The following is a 17,841-nucleotide window of genomic DNA, read 5'->3' on the forward strand; positions in this document are numbered from 1 at the left end:
GTCAATTGTGGTTTTGAGATTTAGGTGAGTTGGCAAGGTGAAAGATGGAAAAGATGGTCCGGAAGCCTCTGCGAACGACTTCCGGCTTGCGGATCGGTCTGATGAGCAAGAAAGGAGAAAGATAGGGTTAGATACGATTGTTATGCGAAATATAAGAATTCAAAAGTCAAAATTACATGAACTTGGACATGTTAACTTGAATTTGGTTCTGAAATAATCTGAAGGGCCTTCGATATTACGTAAGATTGGGTTGGCTAATGGGAGGGTAAGGAATAAAGATAATGACGAGTTAGCCGCTGGTACGTGACGTTGACAGCGACGAGAATGTTGATATTGATGATATTGACAACAGATACAATTATTCCAGTCCATAGGAAACAGTGTTCAAGCATACAGATACATCATAGACTATAAAACTCGTATTGAGGCCGAGTAAGAAGGTTCATCATATTTCTACCGACTAGAAAACTACCTCCGACAAAATGTCTCGTCCAACTCTCCTTCAATGGCAAACCAATGCTCTTCTTACCTTGTTAAACTTGAACCAGCAACCGCCCGCATCAAGTTCTTCAACGGCAGGACCATTTCCAAGACCATCAACACCTTCTTCAACCTTCGATGAGAATTCTCAAGCACCTTTAGTATGGAAGGTATTGATCCTGGATGAACAAAGTAAAGATATCTTAGCGACTAGTTTGAGGGTACAGGATTTAAGGGAACAAGGTGTAACATTACATATGTGAGTTTCTCGATGTCCACATGAAAAAAGGAGGTGACTGATATTAAGTGATCTATGAATCAGGCAATTACACTCTGCTAGACCACCTTTAGCAGATGTGCCAGCAGTATATTTCGTTTCACCAACTTTAGCTAATATCAAACGTATTGCTGAAGTGAGTAACAGTCGATATAATCAATCATCTATCAGGTATGGATAGGGGCTAACGATATTATTTCTATCAATAGGATCTCAATCCACCCTTATATTCTTCTTATCATCTATCATTCACTTCATCATTACCTAGATCATTATTAGAGGAATTAGCTTCTTTGATACTCGCAAATGACCCTTCGGGAAGTACGGGTCAATTAATATCTTCGGTACATGATCAATTTTTAGATTTCTTAGTACCCTCACCAAATTTGTTTTCATTGTTACCGCGTAGAGAAATTAAACAAGAACAAAATGGCAATAATACAGCCACAAACAAGAAGGGAGGTAGTAATATACAAAAAGAAAAAGAAGTTGAAGGTAGACCAAGTTATGTAGTTTTGAACGATCCAAGGGCAGGTGAATTAGAGATTGATGAAGAAGTCGAAAGGGTATCAAAAGGTTTATTTAGTGTCATAACTACCATGAGTAAGTCACATACACTATTATCACACTGTACGATATTGATAAGGCTGATGATTGATTTATCCATATATAGACTTCATACCTATAATTCGATGTCCACGAGGAAATGCAGCTGAGATGGTAGCTAGAAAATTAGATGCTAGATTACGAGATCATATAGCTTCTAATGCTTCTCAGCGTGGGGGTGCAGGTAGAGATGGAGCTTATGGCGTAGATGGATTGAATAGTCTGCAACGGCCTTGTAGGTGATATAGTCGGACGATTTACGGAACGTAGAGCTAATCTTCCGCTTTATAGTGCTTGTCATTTTGGATAGAAATGTGGATTTGATCCCCATGCTCTCACATTCATGGACATATCAGGCTTTAGTACATGATGTACTCGATATGAAGCTAAATAGGGTTACTGTAGAGGTAAGCTGTGTCGTCACATTATCACTGTTGAATCCAGCTTACATGGATTTGATCCAATAGTCACCAGAGAACGGACGATTACAGAAAAAATCGTACGATATAGACTCAAAGGACTTCTTCTGGGAGAAAAATGCCGGAAACCCTTTCCCTCAGGTGGCTGAAGATATCGATTCGGAATTAAGCAGATACAAGGCTGATGCTGCTGAAATCACACGATCAACTGGTATTAGTGATGTCAACGATGTCTCTCAAATGTAAGCTTAACTTTCTGTCGAACCTGTATCTTCGCACTTAGGCTGACTAGTAACCTGTAGCGATTTTACATCTAATACCGCCAACCTCAAGACAGCTATCACTGCTTTGCCCGAATTGACAGCTAGAAAACATACATTAGATACACATATGAACATCGCTACAGCGCTATTACAATCAATTAAAGAACGAGGTTTAGATAACCTATTCCAAGTGGAAGAAACAGCAGCAAGACAGAATAAAGCTCAGATAGTTGGTACACTCAAAGGTCAAACGGATGATCCTGAGCAAACCGCTCACCCAACTCCTGATGATCAATTGAGATTAGTTATAATCTACTTCTTGTCAATGATGGATACGTTACCCAAAGATGATTTAGCGGAATTGACGAATATGTTGAGGGAGGCTGGAGCAGATGTGAATGCATTAGAATACGTTAAGAAGGTTAGAGAAATCACAAGAATGACCATGATGGCTTCTCAACCTGCTATTGCGGCTCAACCACAAGCTTCAGCAGGTGGAGAATGGACAAGAGGATTCAGTGCTTTAGGTAACCGAGTGAGTCCTTGTATTCTATAAGTAGCTATCATAACTTGGCTGACCTGTTGGGCTTTGAATAGATCACCGATAGATTGAGAGAAGGTGGGATAACAGGAGTAGGGTTAGATAATATAATTTCAGGAGTTAAGAATTTCTTACCTGCTAGAAAAGAATTAACAGTCACAAGATTGGTTGAAGCTTTAATGGAACCTTCTACAGCAACTACACAAGCATTACAAGATACAGATGATTATCTATTATTCGATCCAAGAGCTACAAGAGGTAGAAATCCTACTACAACGACAGGTGGTGGAAAAGGTAGACAACAATATAATGAATCTGTTGTTTTCGTTGTTGGTGGTGGTGGTTATGTTGAATATGGTAATTTGATGGAATGGGCAAATAGAAATCAAAAAGAAGGTGGTTCAATTGGAAATAATAAGAAAATAACTTATGGTAGTACTGAAATACTTAATCCAACTGCATTTGTTAAAACCCTAGCTGAACTAGGTGCCGCATAGCTGAGTGATACTGAGAGATCAATTGAGGGAAATCAGGCTATTCAATCTGGTTGTAGCTTTATATAGATTTCGAGTAGACACTTTTATGATAATATGGTATATCGACTGCATTCACGGCGATCGCCGCTTTAATAGGTAACTGGTGGTATTGTTGTTGCATCATCGTTAACATCATCAGTAGTATCAGTGCGCGTTTCTATATCTGATCATACATTCACATAAGAAGGACTGTCCATCATCACCATTGTATCGTGTATTGGAAATACTACTAGAGTAAACAACCATGGCATCTCTACGTAGACCCTCAGCTGCTATTCAGAAAGGTCAAGGTAATCATGGACTCATACAGTCAGGACCTAGACCACCTTTACCTAGTGATCATGAGAAGAAGAGGGATGCTAGAAAGTCTACGGTTGGAGATAAGATCAGAAAGAGGATGAGTATGAGGTGAGGCATTACTTATACTCTCATTTTTGGCTGCTCACATGCCTTCGAACTGTTCTCAAGGAGCAAAGGCGGTAAAAGCTGATATAACGATTTCGTTGTCAGGTATATGGGAACAGATCAATTACCTTCGGAACCAATACCACCTATACCTATACCTGGTAGAGGAGCCGGAGTAGCTGGAGGTGATTTTTTAGATTCTGATCCATATGGAGGAGCAGATTTCACACCTTTACCTGATGATGCTGAAACAGGAGAAACGTATTTCAATCAATTTGGTTCACCTGAATTTAAACAATCTGGATTTGGTCAGGGAGGTCCAAGTACTTCACCAGAGAAATCTTTACATATTGAAAATAACAGAGCAGGATTTGGTAGTGGAGCAAGACTTGCACTAAATAATGAAGAAGGAATTAGAAGAAGAGGTGCAGAAGATTTAACAAGAGAAGAAGAATTTGATTTAAATGAATTAGATAAGGATGATTTTAATTTAAATGATTATCTGAGAAGGACTTTGACCGGTGCAGATGATGAAGAGAAAAAAAGATTCAAAGCTGCCCTAATGAGAGAAAAACAAAATAACAAGAAGGAATTACAGAAAAATGTGTTCAGACAGTACGTACTAAGTTTCTTTATCTTATCAATGTAAATGTTTGAATGGGAATATAGCCTGTCTTCAATCATCTTATTTGGAGATTGGCTGACTTAAGTCTTATTGCTTTTAGTTACGCTGAATTCGTTACAATCTCAAAAGAAATCTCGACTCTCGAAAATGATATGCTTGATTTGAAAGAGTTACTGGGCCAATGGAAAGACTTACCTCAGTTAATGGGTATGGAAGATACCTTAGCTCCAACATTAGATAAGAGTGGCAATGGTAAGTTCCAAGTCTTAATGTACTGAAACTGTATACGCTCTTATCTGACCGGTACGCTGCTATTTAGTCGAACGGCGTAGAACTCAACGTAATTCAGTTATGGATTTACAAAATCTTTATAAGAGCCAATTGACCCAATTATGGTCAACTGTAGAAGGATCGCAAAAGTATCTACCTTTAGTTCCAGGAAGACATTTGGTTTTCGAGACTCATAACTTTATTGAACTCAACGCTGCAACATATAAAGCCAAACAGAACGTATCAATGTTTTTGTTAAATGACTTATTATTGATTGCCGGAAGAAGAAGAATGAAATCTGCAAATACACCTACCTTGTCAAATGGATCTAACGGAGACTCCCTGGATAAAGAAAGAGAAAGAGGTAGAATGGTTGCTGAACGATGTTGGGTCTTAGCTGATCTGGTAGTTGTTGATGTTAAGGATAGTGGTGGTACGTCCTTCGAATTCCATAAATGCCGAAAGAACTTCTGAAATCGCAACATAGCTAATCGATTTGTCCGCTGTTAGACCTCACGAACGCACTGAAAATACGGAGAGGTAAAGAAGTCTGTGTATATAGAACCTCCAAACCCGAAGACAAGAAAGCATTATTAGCTGCGTTCAGACAGGTATCACAGGAACTGGGTGAAAAGAAGCGCAAGGAAAGTGAGAAAGAACAAGAACGAAGAAAGAGTATGTGGCATGGTGATGTAAGTGTATTTAGTTCACATGATGGATAGATAACTCGAAGACTGATTTTACCCCTTCGTTCGTAGAAACCAGGAGGACCATCTAATAGTGCACCTGCATTACCTGGAATGATGAGTCCCGGTAGACCACTCTCGATGATAGGCATGTCAATGGCCGATTCAAAGGATTTAAGGTGGATAGATGAATATGGTGACGAGTTGACTATGGCTATAGCTAGAAGAGATTGGGAAGAGTCTGTTAGATTGGTAGAAAGGGGTAAGTGCAGACTGGATCATCTCAAGATTACAAAAAACTAAAATTTTGATTCGTTCAGGACAAGATTTACAAAAAACTGTATCATCTAATCAATCGGCATCAACATTATTATCAACTAAATTAGATCAACTCCGACCTACGTTAATAAATCAGATATTACATGATTTGTCATGTTCGCAAATAATACGCAAATCTCAAACATCAATTTTAGTTTCTTTCTTAAACAGATTGAATTGTTCAGATTTAGCAAGAAATACTTTTTTAAAATCAAGAAAAGATTTAATGTTAAGAAGAATTAGATCAATCAAATGTGAAGGTGATATAAGTATTTATATTTCGGAATTAGCTGTAGTTTGTTTTACGATCATAAGACATACTTCAGATTGGTTTATGAATGCTTTTAAAGAAAATAGAATGGCTTCTGGTAAGTTTTGAATGATTGACCTATCTTTTACCGCATACACTTAGAATGCTTCGTATCAATGCCGCGGATGAGATTGCTAACGCATTTTTGACAAACTTGCGATTATAGGTTTCATAACTTGGGCAAAAGAGCAAATTGAAACGTTTGCAGATATGTTTAGAAGACAAGTTTACGCACCGAATGTAGAACAAACTGTAGCGGATGAATGTATAAGAGTAACAGCATCGCATAACAGGAAGGTAAGCTTTTGATCCTGTACTTGTCTTCCTACTTGCTAGCTCCACGTTTCACCTATGTTCCGCATCCCCGCTCCATCCTTTTCTTACCCTTGCATCACATTTCACTCTCTTCCCCCTTCTCTTCGCCCTGCCCTCCTACCAACTCCTTCCTTCTTTACTTTGCCTCTTTGCTGTTCGTCCTCCATCAACCTTGATCTTCTTCGGCGCCCTTCTCTTCTCATCACCTTCGCTGCCTTGCTCTCTGCATCAGAACGGATCCCACATATATACTTCTGCTCCTTCCTATCTTGTATCAAACTGAATGCTGATAATTATGCTTTCATTGCGCAGCTACTACGAGATGTTGGCCTCGACTTTACGTACTTGTTATCGACTCTCTTACAACCCGATCCAAGTGCTTTGTCTCCTCACCCAATATTCAATACTTCAGGTTCTCTAAATCCACCTGCAACGACAACAGCCAACCAGTCGTCTTCTCCTCAACCTCAATCACAATCTTCTCGAATGCCTGAACCTCCTAGTATGGGAAGGCAAACATCAGGATATGCACCTAGTCTAGGTCGATCGGATTCAGCCTACAGTGGGAGTGGTAGTCATACGCTCCAACGAGAAGGTTCAGGTACTTCCATGAGCAGGGATAGATCGTATGGAGCTTCGTCATCAGATGGTAGAGTAGGTAATACTGCTCCGTTGAGTATACCTAGTCGACCTAGAGGTGCAAGTGGTACGAGTAGACAAAGTCCGCTTAGTCCCGATTCCGGCAGATCAACACCGCTTGCTGGTACCCCTCGAGGAGAAAGACCGGTTCTACCACCAAGAAGTGAGAGAAGAAGTGATACTTAGATATCGGAATAATGGCTGTCGGCTTTGATTGGCTTTTGTTAGTAAAATAAGGTGTGCCATCAAGTAGAATACGGTGTTGACGTATATGCATCTTTACAACAATGGAATTTGACGTAGACCCAAGCCACTCTTTGACACTGCGATTTGATTACCGAGGGTTGACGTATATGTTTTGTCCTGGATGTACGGGAATTTAGTTCATGATTGCTGTGCAACAAGGTGAAAATCATTATGTACTGTATGTACAGTGTCCAGCTATATATAACTGAATGTAAAAGTTCGTAATCTGTTAATCATTTTTTTTTCTATTTCAATTTGTTTCTTTTGTATTTCTTTCTATATCAACATGGAGTCTCTATCATTTCCCTGAACTGTTCCTGCTCATCTTGCGACTGGTTTTATCTAAGTGCATTATCCTCTAGCCGAAACGACCATTCCCTCCCGCTTCCTAATGACTGCTATTGCTACTCTTGATGTAGACACTGGTGATATGTGAGATGGAAATAGGAAGCAACACTTAATCGATCTTTCGTCGTTTTGTTGATGGTGATCCCTCTTCTTGAAAATCCTACGTATTGAGCCAAATGATTAGCTGTATGATTACCGTGATCATCTCAGTAAAGCTCGAAAACCTTACAGTATTGCTAGTTCGTCCGGACTCATTGCCTTGACTTGGAGTTGCCGAAGGACCGGCTTGAGCTAGTCGGTTCGTTAAATCTTCGATGAATGGTCGATTAGCTTTTGACCTCTCCTTGCCTTTGCCTTTGCCTTTGACTGTTGAAGGTCCAGCTACAGCTTGGGGGGGTGGCGCAGCTTCTGTCCGATTAGGTAGTCTTGGTCCTGGGTAATCTGATCTAGGAACCATTTCATCGTCTAATGACCACAATGCTAACGCTGACATCACTTCGGTTAAGGAAATCACTTTAGCGTCGTCTTGAGCAACATCTATCTTCTTTATACCTCGTCCTTTTTTAATTGGACACAACTTTGAAGGAATCAACTGTATTGGCTCCGATATGGTCATTTTGTTAACATCCATATACTCGATCAGTACAGCATACTCTCCGGTGGTGATGATCCCGTACCGAGATTTTTCCGTGATCAAAGAGGTATTGACCTAATGGCAAAGAAGCATCGCTTCTAATCAGCTGGTTGTCACAAGACAATGACACAAGCATTCCTCTGACTCACCTGAACCATAACATGTTCCCACAGTTTCATCAAATAACTAGTTGTAATCAAAGACCATACTTCTTTATGATAATAGACTTGCATTTCACCCTTGTTGTCCGGTTCTTTCCAGCACTCCTTGCCATCTATGATGAAAGTATCCTTTGGGGTTACCGAACCATCCTTTAAAAGTCCTTCTTGATCCTGATCAACTAAATCACCTTCGACTTCATTGTTGTAACCCTGATCAGCTTTCAATGATTGTTCAAGCTTCGTTTTAACCGTCGTTCTCTTCCATACAAGGTGGATATCCATATCGTTGTTGAGTTTATGGAAATACTCTTGCTGTAGATTAAGAAAGTGGTTGACAGAAAGCACACTGGGCAACTTGATTTCCATTAATAACATCGTGTCCGCTACAGGATCACCTTTTTTCAACGGCACCTTATCAAATATATATATCAGATCCGGTACAGCAGTCCTTGGTTTAACTTCGAATTTGGGTGGACTACCTTCTAAAATAGGTTTTAATGGATAATCATTGACAAAGTTGGCATAGGTGTATGTCGGATCGTTGGAATCGTTTAATCTCTTGAAATCTGAAAGGAATTTCTTCTCGGCTCCAACATTAGTTCTACAATCGATACAATGAACGCTATCGTCTGCCATAAGGATAGGTAAAAACAAGTTACGCTCAGCTTCTAGCAGATGATTATTGGTACCTGGAGCGATAAAGTATCCCTTGCTAATGAGATTACCAGGACCTTTATAATACCGATTTCTACCGTCTTCATTTGTTGCTGCAAATGTTAAGTTGAGCGCATGAGATTGTCCAACAATGAACATTTTTTGAAGCACATCTTCACCATTACACTTGACACCATTTGACTCGAAATTTAACCTACTCGCCAAGGCAATACACTCTAAATAGTTTGTAACGGGTGCGTCCGTTACTTTTTCCCTCATGTAGCATATCAACCTAGCACCGACTTCTTCATCCATATGAACGGTCAACTTTTTACCTCCACAACGTAGAATTCCCTTATCTATAAAGTCCGGATCTCTGGAGTCTGTAGGCTTAGTTGCCGATCTATCAGCTTGAGATTGATTGATTGCTGTTAACCAAGCGTTTTGGAGGTAGGGCAGAATCGATCGAGGTGAAGAAGGAGATTGATCCTGTGACGCCACATCCGGTGTTGCGATTGATGAAGATGATTGCATGTCAAGAGGTCAGGTGATCTGAGGAGGCAAGGGTTGGCAAGGAATGATTGAAACGCAGGATGTCGTAGAACGGGTGCTGCAATAGGTAGTAAGCTAAGAAAGATGTAAACAACCATTGGTAAGATATAGAGTAACAACGAAATTGACGGTATGTGGTGATGGAAGATAGTATCGAATAAACTCGGTCTCCGTCCTCGCTCAAGCCATCATCGATGACAACAAAGAAAGCGTCTGTTAGCGTGAATGGAACAGCCTAGACCATTCATCAAAGGAGGCAGCGGCGCGTGCGCAATGTTAATCAGGAATATTATATACATGTCGAATTGATTCACTAGGTAGTTTCATACATCAAGCAAGCACAATCAGGGTTTCAGTAAACCTCTTTTAGGCTTTCATTTTTGCCTCGGTCTTGCCAGGGGGAGAATGGTAATTTGAGCTGGGTTGTTCGACCATTTGCCCTTTATCGCTAACATCCACAAGAACATGATCAGCTATAAGCGTTCGCCACACGATGTTAAGCTGCGGCTTACTTTCTATGACAAGATAAGAGGTAACTGAGATGCAATAGTTCACGCTTTTTCAGGTGTTCCCCTTTTTCCTTATTTTTACCAAGACATCCAACAGACTCTTGAAAGTCTACAAGCGTGATGTGTTGGGATGGCGGGTGATCATCGTTCGAGTACCGTTCAAGTATGTGAGATTGATTCAATCCGTTATGCGATAAGTATCCATAATTATGCAGGTATTCAACAGCTTCGAAGATTTCTTCCCTATTGGTCGTTTTGTCAGGAAGGATTCAGCTTTTTGAGGAGAAGTGATACTGACCTGACTTTTAATGGTGCTCCTGCAATCGGTGCCATCGGTTCAATCTGATCTCCTACATCTTCGAGAATTGAAGCTATGATCCATTCATCTTCACCTTGATCATCATCTTCCTTGAAGACAAATAGCCCGTAGTAATATGGTACTAATTTACCTTGAAGACGCGACAAGTAAGATCGATAATGTAAATCTTCATTGATAATCCCTTCTAGAGCTTGTGATCTCACTTGTTGGCGAGCTGGATCCCACTCTAACACATTAGGGATTTCTTCTATGAACTCTTTCAAGCAAGTTAATCTTAGGACAATTGGTACGATTGGACCAGTATCTGCAGAAAGCATTATATCTCCTCTATAGATATCCCATGTCCTTCCTGTATGTAAAAACTCCTTTACGCGTATGAAAAGAATTGCCGAGTGTTCATCGCCCTCAGTGATATATGGGTCCGATCCGAGGGATGGTCCAGACCATTGTCTCAAAGCATACGTCCAATTCCAGACCGTTCGTTTGATTGTCGAGGTGAAGACCATCTCGGTAGATGGATTTGCATGAGGTTGAGTCGTCTCAGCATTGTCGACGGGTGAAGGTGTTTGTTTGACTGGGAAAGTGGAACCACGGGAGGGAAGTGGACTTAGAAGTGGAGCCGGCTTATCGATATTTTTTATTTCACGAAACCAGTGGGGCGGAATAATTCTGGTAAATAGTTTCTCGTCACTATCGAATTGAACGCGACCTAGAACGCGACCTTGTTCTACATCGCTTCGAAATCTCATGTGGAGAAAGTTGATATCTTGAAATTCTGTTGTGAATGATGGCGATTTGACTTGCTCAGAAGGAGGAGTTAGAGACACAGGAAGGGGTACCGGTTCTTGGGGCTGGTTTGACGACATAGGAGTGGACATTTCTGACTGAGCACTGATAATTGCTATTTTGGTATTTACTATGAGAGATGTCGTGGAGTCTCTTCAATGGTAAGCAAGGAACTTTAACGTTGAACCGAACTGTGAAATTACAGCATATGTCAAAACCACAAGAGGATGATCAAGTTGAGGAAGGTGGAACCATCAACATTCTTTGTGATGGGAACCTTGTGGTGTGTGGCGTGTGTGTTGTGTTAAACCTTGACCTACGCTATGTCCGTCCATCAAAGGACCAAGATGTGACGCGTGCTTGGAGCGTGAGACTATACTCATGTAGTACAACGTTAACATCAATCATGATGGATTGTGAAATATAACATTATACGATTAGATAGGTGATCGCATCTGTCATCTAGTCTGTCAATTGGCGAAGCTGAAGTCATAACTTCTAATCTTATTCATGTGATCAGGTGTGTTTTTTCTTTTTTTCTTTTTAATTTATGTTTCCACAGCTCTGAACATGCCTGTATTATGTCATCCCATTTTATTATACTCTTACAGTATTCCGGCAATCAAGTCAGCCGGCGTGACTTTGTGTATATGGAGTCCCGCAGATTTTGATGCACACCTTATTGTATCTCAGTACAAGCAATTTAGTGTAAAAGAATGCAGCATACTCCTTCTCGTTATTTGCTCGCCATGTCTTCTAAATCAAACGTCAGCGATAAAACACACGCCTTGCCGCCTGACATGACTTCTAATACATCCACAACAACCACGACGACTACAAAATCATCTGCGAGAGACTCAACTTGCGACGCATATCCTTATTTGAAACTATCGTTGAAGGATTGCGAGGATGTACCTTGGGGTCGAGCTTTCTGCGATCCTGGAAATACAATAAAATGCCATACAATAAAATGCTGTTCGAACGTTTCCCGGCTACGCAGAGATTAGATACAAAGAAGGTCAAGGGTCCCGTGAATCCAACTATCAGCTCCAAACCTCAACATATGATTTCACAAGCAAATATAACCCCTCCCGATTCAAGCAATGAAGCCCCTCCCAAGATAACACCTCCCAACCTCCGACCTTCTGGTAATCTGAAGATTCCTCTCATTCAACCTTCTGGTGTTATGACACCCCCAGCAGAAGACAGCCCACCTTCTGACACACATGAAAAAATTCCCACGCAAAATACCGGTATAGATGAATTATCAGTTCTTTCCGAGACAATGCTTGTTCGTTGCGATGGATATATATGCGAAGGTCGACTTTAGGATGTATACGCAGCCGAACTCCTCCCTCGGGATGGCTCAGAAGTTCCAGTTGACGTGGTCGTCAAAGTCATGCAGCCTAATGCATTCCCGCGAGCCTTAGATCCAGATGATACTAGCGAGGAGTCTTGTCTTGCTTTTACCAGAGATAAAGCATACCACGAAGCCCTTCACGAAGCTAAGATGTATCGGGAATATGTAGAACACGTACAGGGTGATTTAGTCCCTCAATACTATGGAATGTTTGTTTCCAAACGTCTTGGTAAAAGCAAATATGATTGGGTTTATGCCATGGTCATGGAAGAATGTGGCACTAAAATACTCGAAGAAACTGGTACATGAATTACGCATCTCCCATTTGAGATATCGTAAGTACGCTGTTTCATAGTTAGGGGATCTACTAGCTTACAATATGCTATCTTAGTCAAAAGGTGGTTTCACTGTACAAGAGATTTAGTCAGGAGACCCGTCTTTTACATTCTGCCGTAGATGCTCGACATATCATCAGTTGTGGGATCACAGATAATCCACCCAGTCGTTTAGCGATCGTTGATTTCAAAGACGCTTTCGTTTTGCTCGGTAAAAATCGACGAAAACTGAAGATATATCCTGAAATAAGTCGTCATTCTGATGTGGATTTCATCATACAAGAGATGTTGTGTTACGAAGAGTGAGTATTACTGTACAACTCACTCTGTTCTGAGTACTCACACATCGCTCGCTGATGTACTTCTGCCCTGAATTAAATAGCGAAGAAGGAATTCTTCACAGAGAAAGCCTCAAGTACAGGGATGAATGAAGCCAGAAAGAATTAATGTGATGCAATAAAAACAGTATCCAGACCCACTTGCTTAGCTAAACTCCCAATCATTAATACATCACATCACGAAAAAAATCATATGAAGTTGTACAAAAACCCATCAAGATACCCCCAGGAACACGACAACCTACTTAACGTTCAGTACCCCTACCAAAGAATCAAGCCGCCACCAGGTCACATACTCAGCAATCCTCTACTCAGTCACAATACTATTTATGCATCTATTCAAGTCAAACGCTTGAACTCAACATATACCCTTATGATTGATTACGCTCATTTAGAATTTACGAACTATACTGTACATACCTCTATTCCATCTTGTGTATATCGTCAAACTCTTACCTTAAATATATATATATATTATAACCTATCAAGTAGTATAATAGCGTTTATCAAGTATATGTAACAATGCATGCTCGTCCTGAAGGTATAAATGAAATCGGCCTCTAGCTGCCTGTCAGCCAAAGGAAGGTTCAATTAAGTTACAGGAGCATCTGGTAGTCATCAAGCGTTGGTGAATGTAATCCGTTTTTATCTGATTTTCCAAGTAATTTGCTGGAGCTGTGACTTGTACTGTCGGTCTTGGCGAAAAAGGAATATTGCACGTGTTTTTTGGGGTTCGCGTTGTTTACCTCATGTACGCCACCTCTAAAGTCTAGACAAAACAAAAAGTATGCACAAGAAAGTATTGAGATGATCCGGGTTGTTTGTTTCATTATTTCAGGGTGATATACGGGTTATTCCGTTCCTTATGCATTCGTTACTCTTCTGTCTCAGGCTACAGGCTTAGAGTGCCACATTCATTTTCATTTTTAGTGCAAGGACCCCCCTTTTTTCACTTTGACCTTACCTTTGCTCACTCTTTTCATTGTTATCGTCAAGTTGTTCTTCTAATATGGCTGGTTCACTTTAACCTGTTTTTCTCATTCCTTATTCCTTTACAACATTACTTTGCGATAGATCATACTACTAACATCATTATAGTTTCATTACATACACATTCACTTAATCAACTTCATTCATTTTCCAGTTGACGACACTAACAACAATCATCGTCAATCAATAACTTCGATAAACAACCCGCGATCCAGCAATTGACATAACAAACAAACAAACAAATATTGAACGTCACCATACCTAACACATTGTAGTTTCCCACTCACACCTATATATTTTAGTTTTAGTAAATTGGATAGACATAAACAAGATGAAGTACGCTGTATTAGCTCTCGCTTTGGCTGGTGTCTCTCAAGCTCAAGTGAGTATATACCTAGTGGACGTTTTACTTGGAATACTGTATATAGTAAACTACTGGAATATAACGAAAAGTGAGGGTATTACACAATAGTCATGGCACTAAGATCTAGAAGACTGGGTCGTCAAAGGATGGATAGAGGATAATTTGGAAAATGGAATGACAATTCTAACATACCGTTTGCTATAGTCCAACTCTACCTCTAACACCCTTATCCCTTCAAACATCACTTCATCCTGTTCCACTTTCCTCGACTCACTTAACAATGACGGTACCCTCTCATCATGTGTTACACCATTGATCAATGCTACAGCTTCATTCTCACCAACCGCCCAAACAAACTTGACCGAAGATTCCATCAACTACACCCTTGCTTCAATCTGTAAGAGTAATGCTGGATGTTCAGATTCAACAATTCGAGGATGGTTGGCCAACTTTTACTCTCAATGTTACACTGAGTTGACCTCACCAACCGCTTACAACTCTGACGTGAGAGAATTATACGATATTCTCTACGTCGTTAACCCTCTTAAAGGTGCAGTCTGTTCTATCAACTCTGGTAACCAAGAATACTGTGTAAACGAAATCGTCGCTTCCGAGAAGAACACTACTGGTACTGCTGCTTCAGCAAACTCGACTGCTTCTGCCACTCCAGCCACCAACAACACCCTTTTCGCCAACCTCGCTGCTACCGCTTCAGATTTAACCAACCCTATACAATATGCTGCTCAAAATTTATACGTTGAAGTTTCAGTCGCTGCATCATCATTAGGTAAAAGATTTGTCGAAAATGTGTTAAACAGAAGACAAGACGGTGCTCAATCAGTCAATATGGTTACTGTAATTAAACCAAACACAGCAACATACAAATCAACTAACTTGCCCTTCTTGTTCTTACAACCTTCAATGGCATCTTCAGCATTATGTACACCATGTACAAGAGAAGTTTTAGTTGCATACGTTAAATGGGAAACTCAAGTCCCATACGCATTAGGTCTCAAACAATCACCAATTTTAGGTGGTCAGTCAGATTTATGGAATGCTATAAATTCAACTTGTGGTGTTTCTTTCATCAACGCAATTAAATCTGAAGTTGGTGCTTTAGCTCAAAACTTTTCATCTTCAGCACAATCATCAACGAACTTCTTTGTTGCTCAAAACGGTGTTTCATCAATGTCATTAATGGTTGGAGCTACCTTCTTCACTGGTTTAGTTGCTCTTCTCATCTAGACCAATGACTTCCTATAATTACAAACCTGTATCAAAAGAAACAACCCCTATTGTCTCCATCACAACTTTCTTATTACCCTTTTTTTTCTTCTTTCATCTCATAAATTGATAGGACAATACCATTTACGTTATCTTCATTTTGCTTGTCATTTTTATCTATTTATCTATATATGTTGATAAATACCCGGTAATGAATCGAGATGAATAATCTCCTTACGACGCTTGGATTGTCAAAGTTGCCACTTGTTTCAGTGCGCATATACGTATACTATTTATCATAGCTGACTGTGTTACATTGGACCGTTTATCGAATTATATGATAGCACAAGAAGCATATAACGTCCCTTTACTCTCTCCATCTACTTATTCTAATTGACTTGACGCAACCCTGCATACAGCCAACACATACTAAACTCATAATGACTAAAAAACGACGGGTTGCAGATCCTTCTCATCTCCTTCACCCATCCCTCATTCCGTCAAGGAAGAAACAAAACCTTTCTTCCCGAGAAGCTCCACCTCGTGCAGCAGAAGACTCGGATCAAGAAGTCAAAGACCAGAACTCAATTGGAGAAATTCAAGGTTCACAAGAAGGCGACTTAGCTAATAAAGCTGTGGCTCTTGACGAACACAGTATCAACACACTTAAAATCAAGTCAGCATGCCGACTATGTAGTTCTCGCTTCGATCCATCTCAGGAAAGACTCAATGGTATGGTGTTTCAAAGATGGCTCGATCCCAAATCCACCAGTTCCGGCAAAATCGATGAAGCCAAACAATCGTTTGTTAACCGTAAGAACGGTAACTCCACCTCTCAGTCGTTGACGGCTCCCCTCGGAAAATTCGTACAGCATCTCACGGATAAAAATCAGCTTCCAACGCCATCCCCATCTCAATCTCCACAGCATGCTCATATCGCCTCTTCAAGCTCGACCCCGCCTACTCCCGAGAATGAAATGACCTTCAATGTAACGGAATGGAATTATACTGGTAGACTATGGGATGTATTCCAAGGTAAACTGGAATATGAAGGCGGATCACAGTCTCTTGTCATGAAAGTTATGAATCCAGATTTTTTCAAGGATGAATACGGTCACTTCGGGCCAGGTGGAGAAGATGAAGAGTTTGGTAGTTATTCTTTGGACGCTCCAGAATATGATACAAGAGAATCAGCTATCGAAGCTGTTTACAATGAAGATCAAAAATATAAGCAACTTAGCAATATCAAGGTAACATGATCCCTAAATACCATGGATTGTTCCTGTTGCACCAAGGTGATAAAAAAGATGATGCCAACCTCAAGTTCATGATAATTCTGCTAGAAGATCTCGGAAAACAAATTTACCCTGGGGATATGCCTGCTGCTGAGTACTCACTGCGTGAATGGTGAGTCATCGCAACGTAGAACGAGATACACGCTGATATATCGGTTCTCTTGTTGTCCTCCTTTACATTGAACAAATAGCGAGCGGATACTTGAAATGTATAAAAAGCTGCACTCGGAAGATCAGATAGTGCAGGGGTATCCGCTTAAATGGCATATATGTCGAAGATATACTAAATCCAAAGCAGATGAACATTATTTGGTTATGGTCGATTTCTCAAATGCTAAATCGATTGAAGGAATTGATAAGGACGAAAAAGAATATTTAATGAAACATGATATAGCTGTCTTTCTACAATCTAATACATTGACTATCGAGTGAGTTCTTAAAATCATCCTATCTGTACTGATAGCGAGGAGGCTAGCTCACTTATATCCAATGTATTCACATAGTGGTCAAGGGGAGTTGCAATCCAGAATACCTCGTAGACCGAACGACCGCAACACAGATTACTAAATGACTAATCGATGTCCGAATCCCAATCAGTCCGTTTCAATTCCAGATTTTTTACCTGTAGAACCCCTATAAAACACCTTCAAGCCTGTTTTTTTCATATGATCGGCTTCTGTAGACTTACCTTATGCTTTGATCGGAATTGTATATATCTCAAAATGCTTTTCGTATTTACCATACATGTAACAGATTGAAACGATCGAGCTGTCGGTGTCTTCTCGGTAATAAGTGGGGGTATTGATTATGCGAAATGAATGACCTCCTCTTTGTGAATAGACGCGTCTTGTAGTCTTGCGTGTCTTTTGATTTCTGCTTCAAAGGTTAGAGCTGATAATGTCCGAGCACATAAGGTGACCATTTTCACTTCCTGATTATTCTATACTTAAATCACAACAATAATATACCCAATACCCAAGGAACCTCTCATCTTAGATTCCCTACCGGTCTTCTCCTCTACTTCTGAGTAGTGCAG

General features: G+C 40.3%; 7 protein-coding genes across 7 annotated transcripts; 5 read left to right on the forward strand and 2 right to left on the reverse strand.

The window, feature by feature from the left end:
* Positions 1–482: 482 nt before the first annotated feature.
* Positions 483–3,083, forward strand: L201_006060 (uncharacterized protein; the record flags this gene model as incomplete). The annotated part of the gene is made up of 8 exons (XM_066221785.1): positions 483–739; positions 803–893; positions 967–1,360; positions 1,431–1,598; positions 1,655–1,770; positions 1,831–2,024; positions 2,085–2,580; positions 2,643–3,083. The coding sequence occupies 8 exons, from the start codon at positions 483–485 to the stop codon at positions 3,081–3,083; spliced, it is 2,157 nt and encodes a 718-aa protein (XP_066077882.1).
* Positions 3,084–3,366: 283 nt separating this feature from the next.
* L201_006061 (uncharacterized protein) lies at positions 3,367–6,876 on the forward strand (the record flags this gene model as incomplete). Its single annotated transcript, XM_066221786.1, has 9 exons — positions 3,367–3,530; positions 3,633–4,142; positions 4,253–4,404; positions 4,472–4,855; positions 4,933–5,114; positions 5,181–5,370; positions 5,429–5,794; positions 5,903–6,033; positions 6,364–6,876. 9 exons carry the CDS (start codon positions 3,367–3,369, stop codon positions 6,874–6,876), a joined length of 2,592 nt encoding a protein of 863 aa, XP_066077883.1.
* Positions 6,877–7,393: 517 nt separating this feature from the next.
* Positions 7,394–9,267, reverse strand: L201_006062 (uncharacterized protein; the record flags this gene model as incomplete). Its single annotated transcript, XM_066221787.1, has 3 exons — positions 7,394–7,444; positions 7,514–7,993; positions 8,068–9,267. The coding sequence occupies 3 exons, from the start codon at positions 9,265–9,267 to the stop codon at positions 7,394–7,396; spliced, it is 1,731 nt and encodes a 576-aa protein (XP_066077884.1).
* Positions 9,268–9,651: 384 nt separating this feature from the next.
* L201_006063 (uncharacterized protein) lies at positions 9,652–10,991 on the reverse strand (the record flags this gene model as incomplete). Its single annotated transcript, XM_066221788.1, has 3 exons — positions 9,652–9,733; positions 9,798–10,037; positions 10,093–10,991. 3 exons carry the CDS (start codon positions 10,989–10,991, stop codon positions 9,652–9,654), a joined length of 1,221 nt encoding a protein of 406 aa, XP_066077885.1.
* Positions 10,992–11,854: 863 nt separating this feature from the next.
* On the forward strand, positions 11,855–12,568 carry L201_006064 (uncharacterized protein; the record flags this gene model as incomplete). The annotated part of the gene is made up of 2 exons (XM_066221789.1): positions 11,855–12,194; positions 12,243–12,568. 2 exons carry the CDS (start codon positions 11,855–11,857, stop codon positions 12,566–12,568), a joined length of 666 nt encoding a protein of 221 aa, XP_066077886.1.
* Positions 12,569–14,253: 1,685 nt separating this feature from the next.
* L201_006065 (uncharacterized protein) lies at positions 14,254–15,531 on the forward strand (the record flags this gene model as incomplete). Its single annotated transcript, XM_066221790.1, has 2 exons — positions 14,254–14,304; positions 14,491–15,531. The coding sequence occupies 2 exons, from the start codon at positions 14,254–14,256 to the stop codon at positions 15,529–15,531; spliced, it is 1,092 nt and encodes a 363-aa protein (XP_066077887.1).
* A 419-nt stretch (positions 15,532–15,950) lies between these two features.
* L201_006066 (uncharacterized protein) lies at positions 15,951–16,769 on the forward strand (the record flags this gene model as incomplete). Its single annotated transcript, XM_066221791.1, has 1 exon — positions 15,951–16,769. The coding sequence occupies one exon, from the start codon at positions 15,951–15,953 to the stop codon at positions 16,767–16,769; it is 819 nt and encodes a 272-aa protein (XP_066077888.1).
* Positions 16,770–17,841: the final 1,072 nt, after the last annotated feature.

This window comes from Kwoniella dendrophila, chromosome 8 (genome assembly GCF_036810415.1).
Source record: "Kwoniella dendrophila CBS 6074 chromosome 8, complete sequence".
NCBI lineage: Eukaryota > Fungi > Basidiomycota > Tremellomycetes > Tremellales > Cryptococcaceae > Kwoniella > Kwoniella dendrophila.